The sequence below is a fragment of the Pagrus pagrus genome (genome assembly GCF_965226575.1).
Source record: "Pagrus pagrus genome assembly, chromosome: 10".
Taxonomy (NCBI): Eukaryota; Metazoa; Chordata; class Actinopteri; order Spariformes; family Sparidae; genus Pagrus; species Pagrus pagrus.
This window is the reverse complement of record NC_140194.1, coordinates 29,794,123-29,813,897: the sequence shown is the minus strand read 5'-3', so window position 1 is coordinate 29,813,897 and position 19,775 is coordinate 29,794,123. Positions and strand designations below refer to the sequence as shown.

At 41.1% G+C, this 19,775-nt stretch overlaps 1 protein-coding gene across 1 annotated transcript in view; it reads right to left on the bottom strand.

Moving 5' to 3' along the window:
- spon1b (spondin 1b) overlaps positions 1 to 19,775 on the bottom strand; it is a 103,444-nt gene that overhangs the window by 64,510 nt on the left and 19,159 nt on the right. Inside the window, exons 4-5 of the mRNA XM_084365415.1 lie at positions 1,507 to 1,580; positions 448 to 570 (exon numbers count right to left, since the gene is read on the bottom strand). Of these exons, the coding sequence (XP_084221541.1) occupies positions 448 to 570; positions 1,507 to 1,580 (197 nt within the window). The remainder of the gene's footprint in view (positions 1 to 447; positions 571 to 1,506; positions 1,581 to 19,775) is intronic.

The window sequence follows — 19,775 nt, the reverse complement described above, 5'->3', positions numbered from 1 at the left end:
GAGGAAGCTGCATGTAATCTGATAAACTGCCTCCAGTGATGTCACTCAGTGGCTAAAGTTGGTTCCAGGTTTTGAAAAGCAGTCCACTAGTTTGTCCAACCACAGTTTAATAATGAACCTAAAATGATTTTCACCTCTCTAATGTTGTCTGGTGCCACTACCTCAGCAAAGCATCTTGTCAGTCAATCTTGTAGTCATGTCAAGTCCCCGGACTAATTCCCAGGAGGCTTAGCCAAAGCTCAGTGTCATATCATTAAGTTTCATAAAAAGTTAAAGTTATTTATGTGCATGTTACTTGTGACATGGCCTCTTAAGTTTGGACTTAAAGAGCACCAGATTGTATTTAACAACATTTTCAAAATAAAGGAGATATATGTTTATCTACACACATGCAGATCGACAGTGTTTCCTCCACTTGCATAATGACTGCACATGGTTTGAACTCACTTGGGTAGTCCTTTGGATGCAGTTTCTCTGACCAGTTGCCGTAGAAGGTGAGTCTGTACTTGGCTGTCCCGCAGGCACAGCACTCCATGGCGGGAGCCTCTGTGGCTTCACCGGGCACCCGCTCTACAGGGAGACAGGGTGTGAACATGGCACACAAACACACACAAACACACACACACGTTAAGATGTATAGGTCATCAAGATGCACAAGCCAATTAAATGAAAGAAAACACAGACGGGAGTACACACCTGCATAAATTACCAGTTGAATGACTACAATGAGAACCATTGGGAAAGTCAGAATATTACATTGTTGCATTAAACTGCTATTTAAATGACACATTAGCTTTGACGCAGGCTCATAAATATTCACATATTGGCCTCGACCAATGTTTTTCAAAGATAGGTCAAGGGGAGTTGTTGAATATTTATGAGTCGCCAAATTATTCGGGAGAAACTCGCACTTGACATCTAAGTTATAGCAGAATGAGTAAGCAAATTGAAAACAGGCTGGCTTGATTGGCTTGCATAATAGCCTGGAAAATTAGATTTTTTTTTTTTTTTTGAGGAGAGGAGAGATTTTATGAAAGTGAAATTCTCCTGAGATTGAATTTTGAAAACCATTTGTCCAGGCTCTGGTTTTTATTGTACAATAACGGTGTGCATCAGACCTCAGAGAGTCCCGTCACCACACTGTCTCAGCAAGAGTCTAGTGTTTATTTGGCGAGTGGGCAGCTTTCCAAACTAGGCATCTTTCTCTGCAGTGAACAGGTACCAAAAAAACTACGGTGATGCTCTGTGGTGAAATTCAACGCAGTATTAAAATTCCTCTTAGACTCCCAGGAGATCTGTGATTCATTGTCCTCACAGTTTTTCCTGCTGCTTGTATTGGTTTTATATCTTTTTTAACCACAGTATGAAAGACAGAGATGCTCTACTCTGTAAGGGGGGAAGGGGAAACGACAGAAGATAGAACAAGTGATAATGGCACCACGATGAGCGGTCGAGGATGAAACAGCCAAAGAGGGAGAGGAAGAGATGATAGGCAGCTGTCATTACCTTTCTCACACAGTCGAATGGTGAGAGAGCCTTCATCCTGGAAATAAATGATCCTCTTCTGGACGATGCTGGCCCTGGAGAGGCAGACAGGGAGGTGGTGAGAAAAGGAAAGGAAGCGAAAAAATTGAGAAATTATGAGAGAAAAAAGGGACAGAAAGTTGGATAGTAAGAGGGGTGCAAAAAGGGCATTGGATGGATAATAGTGTTGTATTTTTTTTTTCAATATCTGATCCATGTAATCCGTGGCGAGAGAGGAAGGTAATGGGTTCTCCGAGATTTCACAGTGGACACAGATTACACATCTTTTCGTAGAAACGGCGCTGTATTTTTCCAGACCTCATGACACAATCACACTGCTACAATATGAAATGTAACAGAGCAATCATGCCCACGGACATGAAGAAGAGGGCGCTGGAAATTATAGTCGGAAGCAGGAATATAGGACTTTACACAGGCTGAGCACACAGACACATTCTAACTTATGAGCTAATATTGGCTGAAAATGAAACCGTCCCAATGAAAATAGGTTGTTTTTACCCATATCCCTTACATTCCTCTTCAGCAAAATGAAATGAATTTCTCATGTTGCATAGATAGAGCTGCCAAAAATTGTGTGTGATATCACTCCTATGGAAACTCGATAAAGAAAGGTAAAAAAAAGATTGTCAGAGGAACAATAAGGTCTGGTGGCCTTGCAACACTTTAACAATGAGTTGCAATGGAGTTGCATAAAGTGTCAGTACTAGTTCAGCAAGTTTGCACATTTTCCTCAGATAAAATACTTCCTTTTATGAGTGTGCTGTCATAAAATAAAGATGTAGATAAAGCTGTGATTGCTGGCCCTTAACATGGCTCATCCAAAATCGAATCAAACTTAGAAACTAAGACATTTATTGAAATGTGTCTTATAGAAATCTGGGTGTTGTTTCATTTCTACACCAGCTTCCTAAACTCTGTTTTCTGGAAGCCAGAATTAAAAATTAGAGCGCCTACAGGGACCAAAACTCATGAATGCATAATTTCTACATTAGCCTGGAAATATTCATGAAAATACTCAAATTTATAGAACTACAGTGAATCATATCGCATGTCACAAACCTCGTTCTACATTTTTTAACTAAGTTTTCTAACATACCAACTACAAGGGAACAAAAACCCTCCCCTGGGGACAAAAGCACCTAACTTCCTTTTCCACTGTCTCTATAACACCTCCACCTTTCCTCTTGTAAGGTGGGTGCATCATATGAAGGTTTCTAATTACTCCATCACACCATACCAAATATATCCATCTTTATACTTTCATTCCAATATAACCGGATGACACTAAAGTTGATTGTGCAATTCTTGGCTTTGACACGTGTGAACTATTACCCTGCGCTGCGGTCCAGCGCAGCAAGAAATGATCTGCAGATGCTTGAGAAAGTTCAAAATCAAGCAGCACATGCGGTCCTGACCTGCTCATTCAGATGGTGGAGGTGAGGGGAGACCTGTTCTGGCTGAGGGTGGAGGAGAGGCTGCTTTACAGCATCTTTCTCCTGGGTAATATGTGCATGAGCTCCCCCCACATCCACAACTACCACTTTAAAGAAAACTGCTCTGTCCTTGGCAACATTTACCATCATTTATCACAAAACTTTTGATTAAGACTACTTTTAATAACAGCAGATAAGATTGCTAATGAGCCATAAATATTTAAGGCTACAGAGTGCTGCAGGGATGACGTAGTTTCATAGGCTAACCGTGAAGCATCTCCCCGGTTCCCTTGACAGAAGCCTACCTGATTTTGAGCGAGCAGACGAGCCTGTGTGCTCGGTGTGAAGGCGTTTAATCTTCGTCTCATTTGGCAGCTTTTAAAAGACATGTAAAAACTTGCGGAGTATGAACCGATGCATTTAAAGAACATTATACCGAAATCTCTTGCGCTTGTGTTAACTACAGATCTTATTTCAGGCATCTAACCGAAAACCCATTCAAAAAACAAATTGACTTTAAGACAAGGGAACCAGAAGAGCTAAAATATTCACTTATTTCCAGGTTTCAGGACTCATTCCTCCTGCACTCTATTTAGATTATTATGACAAGAATATAATGGGTAAGTGTAGTGTTCCATATTGTGTGGCTGTGGGCATTTAATGGTACATAGTGTGTAGGCTGACTGTATCACAGGCTAGTACTGTGTCTAGATTTGTTTTACCTGTTAAATAAAAAGTACTGTACGTGTGCAGTATATGATTTAATCATGTCAAATTGTCATACTTTATTTGTCCTGTGGACTCCAGGTTAAAGCACGTAAATAAACATAAACTTCAGTTTGGGCTTTAACAGCCTGGTTTGGAGGTTCTGAATCTGACTCACACTGACAGCACACCGACATGCGTCAATCAGACAGGTGACTGACAGGCAGGAACGCACGCCATGGACAAAATGTGCATAAAAATGTCCTGGTAACAACCATTACATACAGTTAGTAGATGTTAGTGCACAGGAGAGCCAGAGTTGTCCTGTGACTCTCCAATACTTTAGGATACACCACCATCGAGAAGCAGATGAATGACTGTTAGAAAGACAAACGTATCATTAAAGTAGATCATTGCACTGCTGAGGAATCTGACTGAAGACAAACTGGGAGGTAGAACTAAAAGAGGAAACTGCACGACAATCACTGAAGACACATACTGTATCTCGCCTTGGCTTCAGGTAATCCTCATTTTTATTTGATCATTTCAAAGCAAATTAATGGCCTGTCCCAAAATTACTCTTCAGAATTATTATCTTTTAGCAGGAGCAGTTTGTGGACAGCAGACAACTACAGCAAAGCCCGGATTAATGACCGAGAGAAATCAAGTCTCACAGTCAGAATGCCTGAAATCAAGCAGGTTATTGCATCAGAAAATGCCACGAAAAGCTGTGCTATATAATATAACTGTGTCATATAAATCAGAATACAGAATGATTATATAACTGCTTTTTCTAAAAGCAGTATTTTTGTAACAGCAGAGTCTTCGGAGTGTCTGCACCTCATACAGCAGAGAGACATAAAAGTGGGATATGAAAGTGAGCTGAGCAGCACTGACGGTGGAGACAGAGAGGGCCCGGCGACATTAAGTAGGAGTTATCGGTTATATTGCTCCTATAAATCTTACACAGACTGAACGATGCAATATACCCTGCAACATGGCTTGACTGCTTGGGCATGAAATTGAAAACAAAAGTGAAATATAAAGACTATTACTGAGCTATCTTTGATAGTTTTTAAGTAAATTCTGTAATAGTTTCGACAAGGCTAATGATCACTGCTTTATTTATCAAACACATCCCACAATGAATCCAGTCGCTTGGACAAAAAGATTTTACATCTGTTCACTGTGCGCTGTCAGTAAAATTGATTCATACCTTCAATTACACCTTCTGCCTGTCTTTCATTAAGATATCCCCTCCTCACTATCTGTGAATCAGTTGGTGAGTTTCCTTGTCTCTATTTTGAAAATGTGTCAATTACAGGCCACTGTGCCTCAGAGAAAGCAGACAATAATAGAGACATATGAAGGAGGAAACAAGTTCTAACAAGATTGCTGCATGTCCCTCCGGTCCTAAAGAGGTCATAAATGACTCAATACATCGTCTCCAGTGCTCTACAAGGGGAGTGTAAGGCCATGCTGCGAGAGTTGTGAGAAAGTTTCTACTTTACATTTACCTTGAAATTCTGCAACGATTGTTGAGTTCCTAACTGACATTATACATTTTCCACTTTAACTCTTTTCCACATGGCCATTTTTACTTAATTATAAGCAAAACTGTAACATTTTCAGATGCCTGTGTTGCTGATGTTACTATGTTGCAGTTACTGATTCTGGAAAAAGGTATTTGACTGTTGAGTCTCATACACTTTGAAGTGACGGCAAGGAAAATCCCGAACAAAGCATAATACGCTGATAGGAGAATACAGGCAGAGGGCTGGAGCTCTGCAGATACACACTTCACGTGGGTCATGACTGATGATTGAGAAGGATTTTTTTTTGTGTGCGAGTCTTATATATTGTGTTGGAGGATAATTCTGCACGCTGTACATTTAAACTGGTCAGTATGCAGATTAAACATTTACACATATCTCACAGATGTGATATGTTAGCCGGCAGCCTCTGTGTTATGTTTTCTGGTACTTTTTTTGTCTTAAGGACAGGAAGGCTCTATAAACCAGACCATCACTGGTACCCTTCTACAGAGCATCAGTGATATTGGTGAGATGTCTGCACAGAGCCCAAAGGATATGAAGGCAACACCCACATGTTGTATCTGATGAGTACCACCAGAGTACGGAGCAGCTTCTTTCCTCCGGCTGTGACACTCCTCAATTCATACTCTGCACTCCACTATAAATAGTTTATTTTTGTAACTTGATTAATAACTAGTTATGAATATATTAATTAGTCGGTATGTGTTTTTGTTTTGTGTGTGTGTGTGTGTATGTTATGAGCGACTTAAAAATGTCAAACTCCTTATCTCTATTATTCCTATATGTACACCTAGTTGGCCAATAAAGCTGATTCTGATGCTACATGTTCAAACAGTCTGTTTTAAAACTCTAATAAATGTCTTCTCTCCTTGGAGGCAGTGGAACAACAACTGATGAATTATGACCTTGCTATGGTGAATGCACTAGAGAGCAATTCACATTGGCTCATTGACACAGCAGACAGCAGAGCAATCATTTACAGTTGTATTACTGGCAACTGGATGAACATGCAACCAACAGTCACCTTCTGGCTCTGTCTCTACCAACAAAACCTCCTTAAGCTGCTACATGCTCCACTTTGTTCACCAGCTAGCCGCTAGTGCCGTTTGTGCTGTGCAGGCAGTGTTTGGTGGTTTTATGATTGTCTGCCAGCAACTTGGCTGCTTTTGCTGCTTGAAACACAGCTGATGTGAGTGGTGTGAATAAACCACAACAGTAAAGTTGTGGCTGTAAAACCGAAACAATGAGCTTAAAGACAATGAAAATCTGTGTAGACCTGAGGGGAACAGCGAGTTGGGGGAATGATTTCCTGTTGGTTCCTTACTGTGAATTAACCCTTTCACATTACACTTAGTCAATGAATCTATTGATTATGTGAAAATATTGATTATTGCAGCTTTAAAGTGAATGAAACATGTAGTGTATTCTTATGGTACCTGTGTCCTGCAAAAATAGGCCAGCCTAACAGTCACCCCCACATACACATAGGTATATTATATTATATCATATAGGAAACATCATAAAATGGCAAGGTTCGTGCACAGCCCAGCACAGGAAGGCTCTACAGTGGGTGATTAAAACCGCCCAGAACATCATTGGTACCATCTACAGAGCATCAGTGACACTGGCAAAGTGAGATGTCTGCACAGAGCCCAGAGGATACTAAAAGACAACACCCACCCAAACACAATTTGATCACAGCACTTTCCTTTGCCATTTCCCCTCTGACTGTGGGATTCAGCACCAGGCTTCTTCCATTAGATCTGGACTCTCACATCCGGTCTTTTCTCTGGAGACGTCCTCTCTCTCTGACTGTCATGTCAAACAGCACACCCATGAAGCAGCTGGCTACTTGCCTCTGCCACTTCCTGATGTACTCTAAACGCCTGGCAGCAAAATGTAATGCAGATGCCTATAAGACGTTGCTTTTAAACATGCAATGGCACGTTTGGCTATTGTAGAAAAAATAAATATTTGTCTCTGACACAAAAAGACAATCTTGCAACAAAGAATATCATTGCCTCAAAATCTCTGTTTCCATCTGTTTCTGATCTGCCACACTGCTGTTGGCAGATTCTTATTATTGCCTGTACTTCCCTTGCCTCAGACTCCTCATTAATCCTACTTCTATTGGCATCTCATGCCTCATGCATTATATATATTCCACATCTCAGCGACATGTCTGCTGACTTCTCTTATACCCTGGAGGTTTAGACGGCGCTCCCCGCTGAATCTGCAGCACGCTGTTTGGATTCATGTGGAGAGCTCTCCAGAGAGCAGTGCCAACACATACGACTGTGTTACACTTTCATACAATAATGTTTTCTCTCCCTGACAAGTGCTCCTGGCTGCACTAATACACTTCACAAAAGATCATCAAGTCACATTTAAAAACACAAATCATTTCTTCCTGTTTATTTTTAGTTTATGTCTTCATTTGTTTGCAAATATGACAAAAAACATTTTTTTTAAAAAGAGCCTGTGTAGATAAAACAGCAAAACAAATAACCAGTAGGAGTGGACAGTGACAGCACTACAGTGAAGTTGATGATGAAGAAATTCAGAATTCCTCTGCATCTAAAGATAAATACCTTTTTTTTTTTCAGGGAATCACATCTCACCTCCAGTGAACACAGAGCAACTTATAGAGGTGGCTAAACTATATTTAAAAATCCTTGCAAAGACATGAGAGGAGGTAAATTCACCCAGCTGGATGATGCAACTTGGGGTGAAGACACGTTTCTCCGAAGAGTTAGGACTGCAATTCATGACCGTAAAGAGAGGGGAGGGTGTTGTCTTTTAGTTTCCTTTGGGCTCTGCGCAGACATCTCACTTCACTGATGTCACTGATGCTCTGTCGATGGTACCAGTGATGTTCTCGGTGGTTTTTAATCGCCTTCCTGTCCTGGGCCGTGCATTAGCCATGCCAGTTTGTGATGTTTCCAGTCAGGATGCTTTCTATTGCTCCTCTGTAAACGTTGACCAGAATGGGATACGATTGCACCAGAGCCTTCGTAAGTGTATATTTCTGGGCAAAAAAAGTAGTGTGTTATGGGTCTGAGATGGCTGGTTAAAGAAGTAGCACCACAGAAAGATTCAGTTTGTAGCACAAATTCGTTTCTGTATTTATCATTCACGGGACTTTAAAGTTGACATTAAATAGCAGCAAATACCCAGGCACCAGTGGCGTCTGCCTGAGCAGACTTGAAATAATCCAGTCCTGTGATCAATACTAAAGGCTTGTCTCTGTCTGAGACTGCGTCGGGACAGAAGAGTTTAGATCCTCCTGTCAAGCAGCTTCACAGAGTCTCACATTCAGACTTGTGTTGTCACTGAACGAACAGACGACTGGTGGCCTCTTCCTCCTCCTGGAGGCCTCCCAGTAACAGCAGCAGAATACTGATGGGGAGACCGAGCAGAAGGTCGATGTGAGGTGAAAATGTGATGAGCAGACGGCCGGAGGGCAGTGATGGAGCGAGAGGAGAAATGTAAGTGTAAACTTGATAAGGAGATGAGACATGACAACAGGACAGCAAAACTTAGATTGGAAAACAGTCTGCCACACACTCTTTCTACTCAGACACACTCACTTTAATGTCTCTCTCTGTTTTTCTTTTAGCTCTGGGTGGAAATGTTTGCAGACACTGAAAGACTTTTCAGGAGTTCTTAGAGATTAAAGAACAGATTTGAGATGAGCTCATCAGAACTACCCAATGGACCTCGGTGACCCGAGGTGGAAAACACAAACAGAATCTCTCACTCACACACACACACACACACACACACACACACACACACACACACACACACACACACACACAATCTCCCATGTACGTATGTACACACCATGCTGCACACCAGGGAACTTGCATATTCAGGCATGTCGCGTTTGCAAAAGATAAAAAAGCAAAACAAGGCATAAATATAAAAAAACCTTCCCACTGAAAATCCTCCTCATAAGATGCAGCAGTTGAAAGTGGAAGACGCTTTGAAGTTGGAGAGCGGAGGGAAATTGTGTGGGTGTTTCACCATTATTTAAGCACTCTGAGAAGATTTGTCAGTTTCCCCAAGAAACAGAAATGTAATCAAGTAGTTTTTACTATATATTCTCCAGATATCAACAAAACTCTCTGGTGCCAACTAGTTTCATCTACAGAGGTTGGAAGATCATTTCAAAGATCTATGTGCGAGAGTTGTTTTCTTTTGAAACTGTGAAAATGTCTCCGGGTAAAAAATCACATATCAGTGTAAACATCTAAGCAGCTTTGCTTTTTACTTCAGAAACATGTTTTTTTGGCACTTAAAGAAGTAATAAACCTTAAAGTTGCACTAATCAGTAATATTACTATAATGTGAAAGGGGTTGGTCTTACTGACAAACCCAGAGACAGTAATCAGTTAACCAGAGCTATACAAAACATTTTAGCTTATTTTAGTGCAACTATACTGTTTGGATCAACTGATGATTACTGTTCTCAACAACCTAGTTTTAACAACTGCAGGCAGCAGGTTTTAGTTAAAAAGCTTTAATACATTAATCTAGCACTACCTGCCCAGTACAAAATTAGAAACAAGCTGGTGAACAAAGCATTAAACTGCTAAAGACAATGCTACATGACTGCTTACTTGTCAACAGGGGCCTGTATGGACATAAGAGATCAAGCTGCGAGAAACATCCTCCTACAACCAGTAGGCGATTTGAGGGGGGATGATGGGGGATGCCGTCCCCCTTGTTAGCAAAATTACCAAAAAGCATCCCCCTTGTTAACCTGCCATCACTCTCCATCCCCTATTTGCCGAAAGTGTGTTACAAATCACAAGCGGCCGCGATCAGCTCCGGCGCACAGTGGAGTCAAGCCGTGCACGGCCGCTTTGCGTTCCAGCTGCCTGGTTGGTTTTTGACGGAAGCCGCAACAAGCTGCACAGAGCAGATCACGCCGGCAGGAAGTCAGAGACACAGGAACGGGTGGCATAGAGCATCCGGTCAATTTTCAAAATAAAACACTGTGTGCAGACTCCTGATTGTGTAAAAACGAAAAATGACCAGATCAACAAAATCTGAGCAAGTCAACAGAATCGGCTCCACTTCTGTAACTTTCCCGCTGGGTTCTCTTTATACATTCATGATGTGATGCCGTGCGGAGGGCAGAACAAAACCTGTAGCAGACACGACGTCATAAAACTTCCGGTGGATTCCCAGCGCATCTCTCGTGTAGAGGAGGAGCACAACAAGTTTGCTTGTCTGTTCAGAACATAGTGGCTTATGTTATGTTGGTAACTGTCATTTTTGTGCTGTTTATAGTTTAACCATCAGTGAGGTAGCTGTTACATTTCCTGACACCAGCTGTTTTATCCCCCGTTGAAGCGCACTCTGCTGGACAAACTGTGTCATTACACCAATTTTAAATTAGCCCAAACATGTTTTTCTGCATTATAGTTTTTAAATATAAAGTTTTTCATATCGATGCATATCGGACAATATATATACGACGATATTGATATATCTGTGAGAGGCTAATATCGGCCGATAAAATCGGTCTACCGCTAAATCGGTCAGTCTCTACTATTTTGCACAATGTTCACTGTGTGTCCTTCAAGGAATTTAGATGGTAAAAAATTCCAAGGGGTCATGTAACTTAAAATGACCCTGCTTGTAGTGTATTGTGAGAAACATGACAAAACCCTGCCTGAATAAACTCAGTCCACTGCATGCAATTTAAAGGTGTATTTACTCATTACTTTAATACAGTTATAAAAAGGCAATTGTAGTAGGGAGAGAAGGAAGATAACTGGATAAAATGGAATTGTAGAATTAGAAATGTCAGATGGTTAAGGCGTCCTGCAACAATGTCTTTTGGGAGGTGTACAGTACATAGGTGTGTCAAGCTAGGGTGGTGCGCCCATTGAGCCAAACCCCCTGTTAAAAATTAACAAATTACCTACTGCCTACAACCACGCATAACATACACTGTCCGGCTGCACCTGATTGGACCGTTTAGAAACTCTCTCTGGGACAATGAAAATAGATCACCATAATGTGTTTCTGAAAACATTTGAGGCAGGAAATCCACCCTGCAGCTGCTGAATCTGTCTTCATTTTAGATCGTTTAGTTTTTTTTTGTTTTTCTGAAGTTTCCGTAGGTGGCGGTCGAGTTGGACGCACGTTATTTGCATAAATTAGCCAAGACCTCTTTACCTCTTTTTAGACCACTTTACACAAATAGCGGTACCCCTGTAGCTCAGTTAGTAGAGAGTTGGTAGACCTATATGCAGCTGTGGCGAGCACACAGCCTCTGTACGTGGTGCACTTCATGCACAGAGGCTGTGTCCTTGGTGCAACTGCCTAATAATCGTATCTAACCTATTGCCCACTGCGGCATGTCATCCCCTCTCCACCCTGTTCCTGTCATTCCTTGGCTGTCCTATCAATAAGCCATGATAAAGGCCAAAAAAAAGGGGGGGGGAAATGCAAATGAAGGAGTGGGCAAAATAACACACATTGTGTCATGACGCACATCAGTCATAATTTTATAAGGTGATAATGATGTCTCACAAAAAACTGCGAAAGTGCCCTTTTGGATTCCTCTGTGGTAGATAAAACATGATTAAATGTTCCAGTTCATTGTAAATGTATCATGACTTTCTGTGTGCAGGTGCCCCGACGAATGCAGCTGGTGCCCTTTTGTTATTTCGCCCCCGCCCCTCGAAAAACATGAGTCCGCCACTGCTAACATCACTGGTACTGGATTATATCAGCTGCGACTCATTTCCTTAATACTTCAATTCCATTTGACAACAGGAAATAACATACTGTAGCAGCTGTCGTGAGAGAAAGGAAGAATGACTGAAATATACAGTATATATTATTCTACTAATATCTCCTATTCAAACATCTGCATTGGAACCATTATTTAGATTAGGTATTTTAAAAAAAAGCTAAACCTTTAATTGCTGTGTGTCTGATATCAATTTAATTAATATTTAATTTCTTCCTCATCTCTTCTCAATTTCAGGTTGTAGATGCAGGTTATGAATATTAATTAGGGTGCGAGAAAAACAGACAGCCAATTACAAACCTTAATTAAATCGTTGAGTTAAAGCTACTTATAAATGTCATTACTTATAAATGTTGAAAGCTCAAACTTAATTGGATTCAATGAGGAATTTGACTTGAAAAGCAGATTTGATGCTGAATCGTTCAGCAGAAAACTGTCAAAAAACCAAAGCTACTCTTTGGTCAGATGGAGCTAATCGTGGGCTGAACTGACTGAAAAACATGCTTTAAAAAATGATTACATTTTAAACACAGCCTCTCTTTTTGCCTGAGGTGAGTGGCCATGGTAAAAGCTCAATAAAACTCATGTAATGGACGTCTCCACTTTACCTATCAAGACACACTGTTGTATTATCCCTTGTATAACAATAAGTCATGCCAGGATTCCTGTTTGCTTGTTTAAGCCAAACCTTAGGTAAGACACAAGAACAGCAGGGATGGAACAAAGGTATCAAAAATAAACACAGTGAAGCTAAATATGCGTGGCAGAAAAGTTAAAAACATGGTCAACACAAGCATGGGCTTCTTCAGCACCTGTGGAGGCTCGGTTGCCTCCACCTCAGGCTACATGTTGTTTCAAGTAAGACAGCTCGGCAGGATGAATGACGACAGTTGGGGCGAAAAGCTGACCAGCTGAGGAGGAGGAGGGCAGGCCTGACAGTACACTTCCTGCCTCAAGGAGAAAAGTTGCACATTGTATCTTGAAGTAGCTGTTAGTTCCAGTGCCAGTAACGGCTGAGACGAGCAGAGATAGCTCATGATGCAGAATGCTATTTGAAGCGGCTGACACGTTCTGCTTGCCAAGAAACTGATGAACTGTTTTTAACAGCTGACTTCGTTCAGGTGTTCAGCTCACACATCACTTAACTTTGTGAAAAGAAGTGTAGTCCCAAGTGGAGTGGGAGTGGAAGGAGCAGCATGCCTGTAAACACGGCTGTTGTTTTCATCATCTTAATTAATTCATTTGAAAACTACTGTTTGTTAAATTTTTGTTCCATAAAATGGGAAAACGCAAAGATTCTTCCAGTCTAAGCTTCCATAATCAGATTGCTGGTTTCCTGTTGTTTTGATTTATTGGCTGATTATTTAAGCTCTAATCTTGAAGGATCATTTAATGGGTAGAAATGTGGTTGTGGCCGTCAGTCTTCGCCGTTGTGACAACATTGTACTTAGCAAAGTAGCTGTTGAGATTCTTGACCAAATTCCTACAACCAACCCACTTACATTTCCACAAAACCAAAGACATTTCAAGTTTTACATTTCTCTTTGTTGCATCTTGTCTAGGTTCAATTTTCTATTTCTCTCAAAACCACCTGGTTAGGGTTAGGAAAACATCATGGTTTGGCTCAAAATACCTTAAAAAACAGCTTGAGATGGTCTGAAGTCCCGTGACAAATAGTTGTCCTGGTCTCCTTAAAAAACACCCAGTTTAGCTGCCACAGAAACATCTGAAAATGTCCCAAGAGACCCGACCTGCAGGCGCCCGTTTGGCAGCCTTGTGGTTTTTGATAACCACCACTGCCCCCTTCCTCCGGATTTAAAAGTCTGCTAATAAGCACAAAATGTGAGTGTGATATGGCACGTTTCAGTACAAATGTCAACTTGGACGTATTTGTGGTTTACAGAGACATTACCTCCTCACATTATATCCTGGTGACTGGGCTGCGACAACAATGTCAGAAGACATGAGCAGTCCCAATCAGAAAGGTTGCAAACAAAGTTCAGTCAGATCATCTAAACCAGCACCGAAGTGTGTCTGCCCATAATCCCTCACTGCAAGGGAAAACCTACAACATGTGCCAAAGATGGTGTTTTGGTTTTAAGTTTGGGGGATTTTTAAAAAATAATTTTATAGTCAGCTTTCTTGCCTCTTTTAAATCAAGAACATCACCATGTTCCCACATCTTAGCAGTTAGCTTGGTGAATAGTTTTCCAATTAACTGTTCACAACTTAACATAAATCACTGATAAAGAACTATGAACAAAGCTCATTTTCAAACATTCAACAGTTTCAAATCGAGACAAAATGTCTGACTGTTGGCTAAAATGCAATACTGTCAATTGACTCACTCTACTTCACTCAACTGATGTGAATTCCCGTCTTCTTTCCCTTGTTCTCACTGTTTCCTTTTCTCTCCAGTTCAACCAGTCACTCTCTGCTTAAACATTACTTTAGGTCAACCATAATTGGAAGGTTTTTTAGCCTGCTAGCATGGAAGAGCTAGCAGCTTCTTCATGTTTAAAGTCTTTACACTAGACTAAACTAACCAGGTGCTGGCTGTAGCTCTGTATAGAATGCAGTATCCATTTACTCTTCCATTAGTAGAGATCAATTTTGCTATCATACTGTATTTCTTAACAACGGATCTTGCAAGTCTTAAATCTCTAGTTTATCTAGTACTAAAAATAAGCCTGCCAGCTCTGACACCACTCCTCCAAAAAAATAGTTGCATTGATTTTGAGATAGCAGGTGCTGAAGTTGGCATCAAATTAAAAGAAAACAATCTTGGAGGCCTGCTGAGGATTGAAGGACAAAACGAGATTTCAACAGCGAGGGAAAAGTGTTGGAATGCTCCCAACTCTGTGAGGTGTTTTACTTGAAGTTCCTTGGAATAAGCTGAGAGATGTGTCTGATGTGCTGGAATGGAATATATATATGTGCTGTGGGACACATACCAATCCTAACATCGCTGCAGACAAAGTACAACTCCTCATGCATAAAGCATTATCCAATGGTACCTTGAGTGTCAGTGGTCTTAATATTATGGCTGATTGGTGTGTAAATATATGTGTATGGAAAGGAGAGAGAAAAGACAAAGAGAGGGGAAGAAAGAGCATTCCCATGGTGCAAGTGTGGCGATACTCCATTGACACTGGATGATGTGGGGTCATAAGCAAGTGAAAATATGCGGATTTGGTGATCTCATGGTTACATAGTTCCTCCTTTGAATACAACACTGGCCAGTATGAAGGAGAAAAGACTCACAGGAGGCGGTTGCTAACGTCGTCTACTAAAGTGACATTTATAACACAGACCGACTGCGAAGTATCTCCTCTCTGACTGACATTAATTTGCTATGAAGACCTCCCCAGCAGCACCATGGGGAAAAATCAAAAAAACTGGTCTCAACAAAGATAAAGTGAAAACAGCAGAGAGGGGATAGTTAAGGAAGAAGACAGAGTGAGACAGAAAGACGACCGTGTTAGATGAGGCAATGCTGAATCTCTATCTCACCGCTGACAGACAAAAGTGACAGTAATACGAGGTGAATTTGCATAGCAGATGTTCCCCTACGCAGGGCTAGATTTATTGGACTAGCAAACACTGCGATGGCTACGTGCCATCTGTCATACAACAGCGGCAGATAAATTAAAAGTAACAGCTGTGAGTATACTGTGGAGGTAAGGGCAAGTTATAGCATCTTGCTCAGAGGAGGAAGAGACGCGTGTCAGGGAGGTTATTCCCTTCGGAAGTCGGATGAGGAGATGGAAATGAGAGAGGCGGAAAGAAGTACAACTGTGGAGGAAGAGGGAGGGGTGCAGACAGAGGGAAGAAACTATTTCAGAGGCGTATTCATTCTGAGTTATCATTTGTATTCTCCACCTGTACATATTGCCACAACTCACTGTACCTGTATGAGCCGACATATCATTTTCAGGTTGCGATGGCATGAGATTTACACCTTACGATAATCATCTCAGAAATTATTACTTAATATTATTATTGGTCACAAGGGAAAAATAAAAGGGTTTTTTGGTTGAACTTCATTATGAGTTCACAAAATATTATGACCTGAAAGAAATTAAACTTGAACTCAACTTGAAATATACGTATGTCTGTAGTAACACTCTGAGGTGATACTATAGTTCAGGGGTCTCAAACTGCCGCCCCCCGGGCCACTTCCGCCCCCTATCGTCACTAAGTTTAAATCCCACATATTGCCAAATTGCCAAATTTTTCGCTTTGACAACAAATCCTCCGCCATCACCTTGTCATTTAGCTCTCCTAACTCTCTCCATGCTAAAAGTTAAATTTGACTCCTGCTGCTGGCCCCGCTGCTGCACCAAGTAGACGCTTCCGGAAGTTGCAATGTGTTGGACTACTGATTTCTTTTTTAAAAAGCAAAATGACGGTGGGGGCGGTCTGAAAGTAATGTAATCAGCGTAAGCCTGACCATGGTGTAAGACCAGGAAGACCGACTCTACCACAAGCCTAGTGCAAGGTTTAAATAAGTTACTTATGAGGAAAAAAGATTTGCACTGGTAAAAACTGCAAGAAATACTGCGCTGTCTTGTAGTACTTGATCGCTGAAGTGGCCCTCCTACAAGATGACAGTACGAGCAGTCAATTCTGATACCACCACACACCGCTCCAACCCAAATGATTTGTTTGTAAATGCACAGGTGGCATGAATTAAACTTAACTCTTCATTACGTATTTATTTTAGGAGCTACAATAAAGTACTACATTTGTAGACGCATCAATCGTAGACAAACAATCCCTTGTTTCTTTGTTTCCTTGTCTTCTTGCTTTATTCGGCTGTCTATCTAACGATTTTCTCCTAATTCCACAACAGCCTGTGGCTCTAGTGAGAACAGCATTAAGAATGAATGTGTTCATCATGACGTGAGCGTCAAAGTATTGTAGTCCAGGGGGCTAAACACAGACTTCACCGTGTTCAATCAAATTCAAATATTTTCCTCCACAGAGCAGCTGAGGTCATGGTGTGTAAACTAAACAGAATACATACACCTTTTAATCAAAACTTTCATCATAGGTCTTTGTGAAAATGCTTTAGTGATTCAGAGCATGCATCCCCTTGTTTAAAGTTTGATTTCTTACAGGTTTTCAGTCTGGCAGTGTTAAGAAGAAGAGAGGGCAGCTCAAGACGAAGCAAAACATCATTTAAGTCACCAGATAATCATCAGACTTGTCTCGTGTACACTTCAGAAGAGCTTCACATTATTCCTGTTCGGGTTGACTATGTTTTGCACTGGACATATATATATTATATACATATAATAGGATAATTAGTGCATGAGCCTTAGGGCGCAGTCACACTTGGCCCAGTTGCTTCGTACCGTGCCGAAGCATAATTGTCCCTCCTCCCCAGTCCCCTGCTGGCCTGCACTCACTTCGCTCCGGCTGCAACCGGGCTTGAGCACGGTTACCTCTCTGACTGTGAACAACACAGAGAACATGACTTTACTGACTTTTTGTGGCTTACTTTGTGTTGTTTTGGTCATAGACGGCCTCTCAAATTCCTAGATTTTTCCATTATGCAAGGTGGCGTAATACCCATCATTATACATCACGTCCACGATGCATACCCGTGCCTGTGCTTGTGCATGACCAACCATACCGTGCCGAAGCACACCTCTTCCAACTGTGCCAGGGCCAAGATGTGTACTGTGCGTGAGCACGGTACAGAGTGCTCACACTAGTCAAAGAAACTGGACTTCTTGGGCACGGTACGGATGGCCTAGTATGAGTGCGCCCTTAGAAGCTTAGAAGAGTAATGTGTCGTCACTATTATTATTACACACAATGAACAGTGTAATTAAGCATTTTTGTGTAAAAAAAAAAAAAAAAAACAACCTTTGCCTTTTCTTCTGTTCCATCCATTAATGTGATTTTGTTACTTCTCTTTAACAAAAAGTTTTGGAGCATTGGATTTGGTCAGCCGGTTTCCATAAATGCAAGTGGTCTGATGTCCGAGATAAAAAATATCTTCTTCATACGTGGGACAGATGGGTCCTGGTCCTCTACCTTGGAGTCATGGCAAGTTAATGTCTACTTTAGATAGTGAAACCAAAGCTGCATTTTTTGACATAGATAATGCAGGGGTTGTTTGAAGTCGAAACCCAGTGAGAATTATCAGCAGACTCTAAAGTTTCTCTCAGTCTCTCTATCTCAGTGTTTTTGAGCTCATTGTTTTTGGTTTCTGGCCTGGTCCAGAATCATCACTCTCATCTACATTGTTTCCAGCCATGTAGATTTTCTGCAGATGACTTTTTAAGCATATGCAGTAATGAGAGATACAAGTCAAAAAATAGAAGCTAAAGCTGATTTTCACTTCTAGAATAAGTCCAATGCATAAAATGCCAGAATTGATGTGAAGCTATTCTGGAGCTTTCACAGGAGAGGTTTGACTCTTTGTCAGTTAAAAGGCTTTGGGACAGTAAACCCACTGTAGTGTACCTGCCCAGTACCAAACAGCAGCCAGACAAAGTTAGCTGCCAGCTGGTGAACACGGTGGAGGATTTCGATGCTTAAGAGCCAGGTAAGGTTCTCAGGATGTGGAGACCAAAACAGAGCTAAAAGAGGAGCAAATATTGGACTTACACTCACCACGTGGACAGAAACACAACTCCACTCAGAATGCTGATGTTGCTTTGCATCTGCTGGATGTTGAACGAGGCAATTCAGCACCCATATATGCTTTAATGTGATAATATGACAATGCTGAGGTTACAGCTTGTTTTTACTGTGTATTTGTTTCAACAGTCATTTAATTATGCAACACCATACTGATGTACAGTATATTGCCTGTTATAATAGTGTACATAGATGCATGGTGAACATTGTGATAAGGATAACTTGAATGTAATTAGAGAACTGCTGCAATGATAGGCGGCATATTTTACAGTTTTACAAACCCTGTCAGCATCCTATGGTGGACAAACCATGCAATAATAACATTTCAAAATCGCCTCAAACATATATTTTAATTTTTTGTTGCGATTTCTCATTTGTTATTATCAGACATATACACTAATACCAATATACAGTATCTGATAATACAAACTATATCGGTTAATTATCCCCCTAGCTGATTTCTCAGGCTGCTCTTTAACACCTGAACGTGTTCCTCTCATCATTAATATTCATAGCACACTCACTGCTTCAGTTACCACCACACCACTGGTTTCACAGCCCCCTCCTGTTTCACGAGGAAACACTCAAATCACTAATGAAAATGAGCAGTCTCACAGCTATTTTATGCAACCTTTAAAATGACGGAGAGAGCCGATAGCGCTCATCTACTGTGTGTCCACATGATACAAGTCCAAACCCTTATATCTGATACAAAGTGCATTTTTCAGGAAATCACAGTTTCAGTAGTTCTACGAGTTGCTGCCACCAAACTTAGGTCACACACACGTATACACACACACAAACACACACATATTTGCTCCTCTTGAAATAACAGTGCAGGTTTAGCGTCACACCTGCTTCAAACCACAAATTGCCCCCGTAATCATCATCTGTCTCTTTGTTGTCGAGCCGGTCCCTTTTCACAAGCCACAGTGTGTCGTGGCTTCTGGAGAAACATCTGGCATTAGCTTACTTAATGTGTTGCCTATAACCACTACACCACCATAACGACTGCCTGTAAAAACAGCCATGAAGTCCAGATTTCTCCTTTCTAATGTGCAAGTACAAAACGAGAAACAGTAGATAAAGTGCTCATGCTGTTGT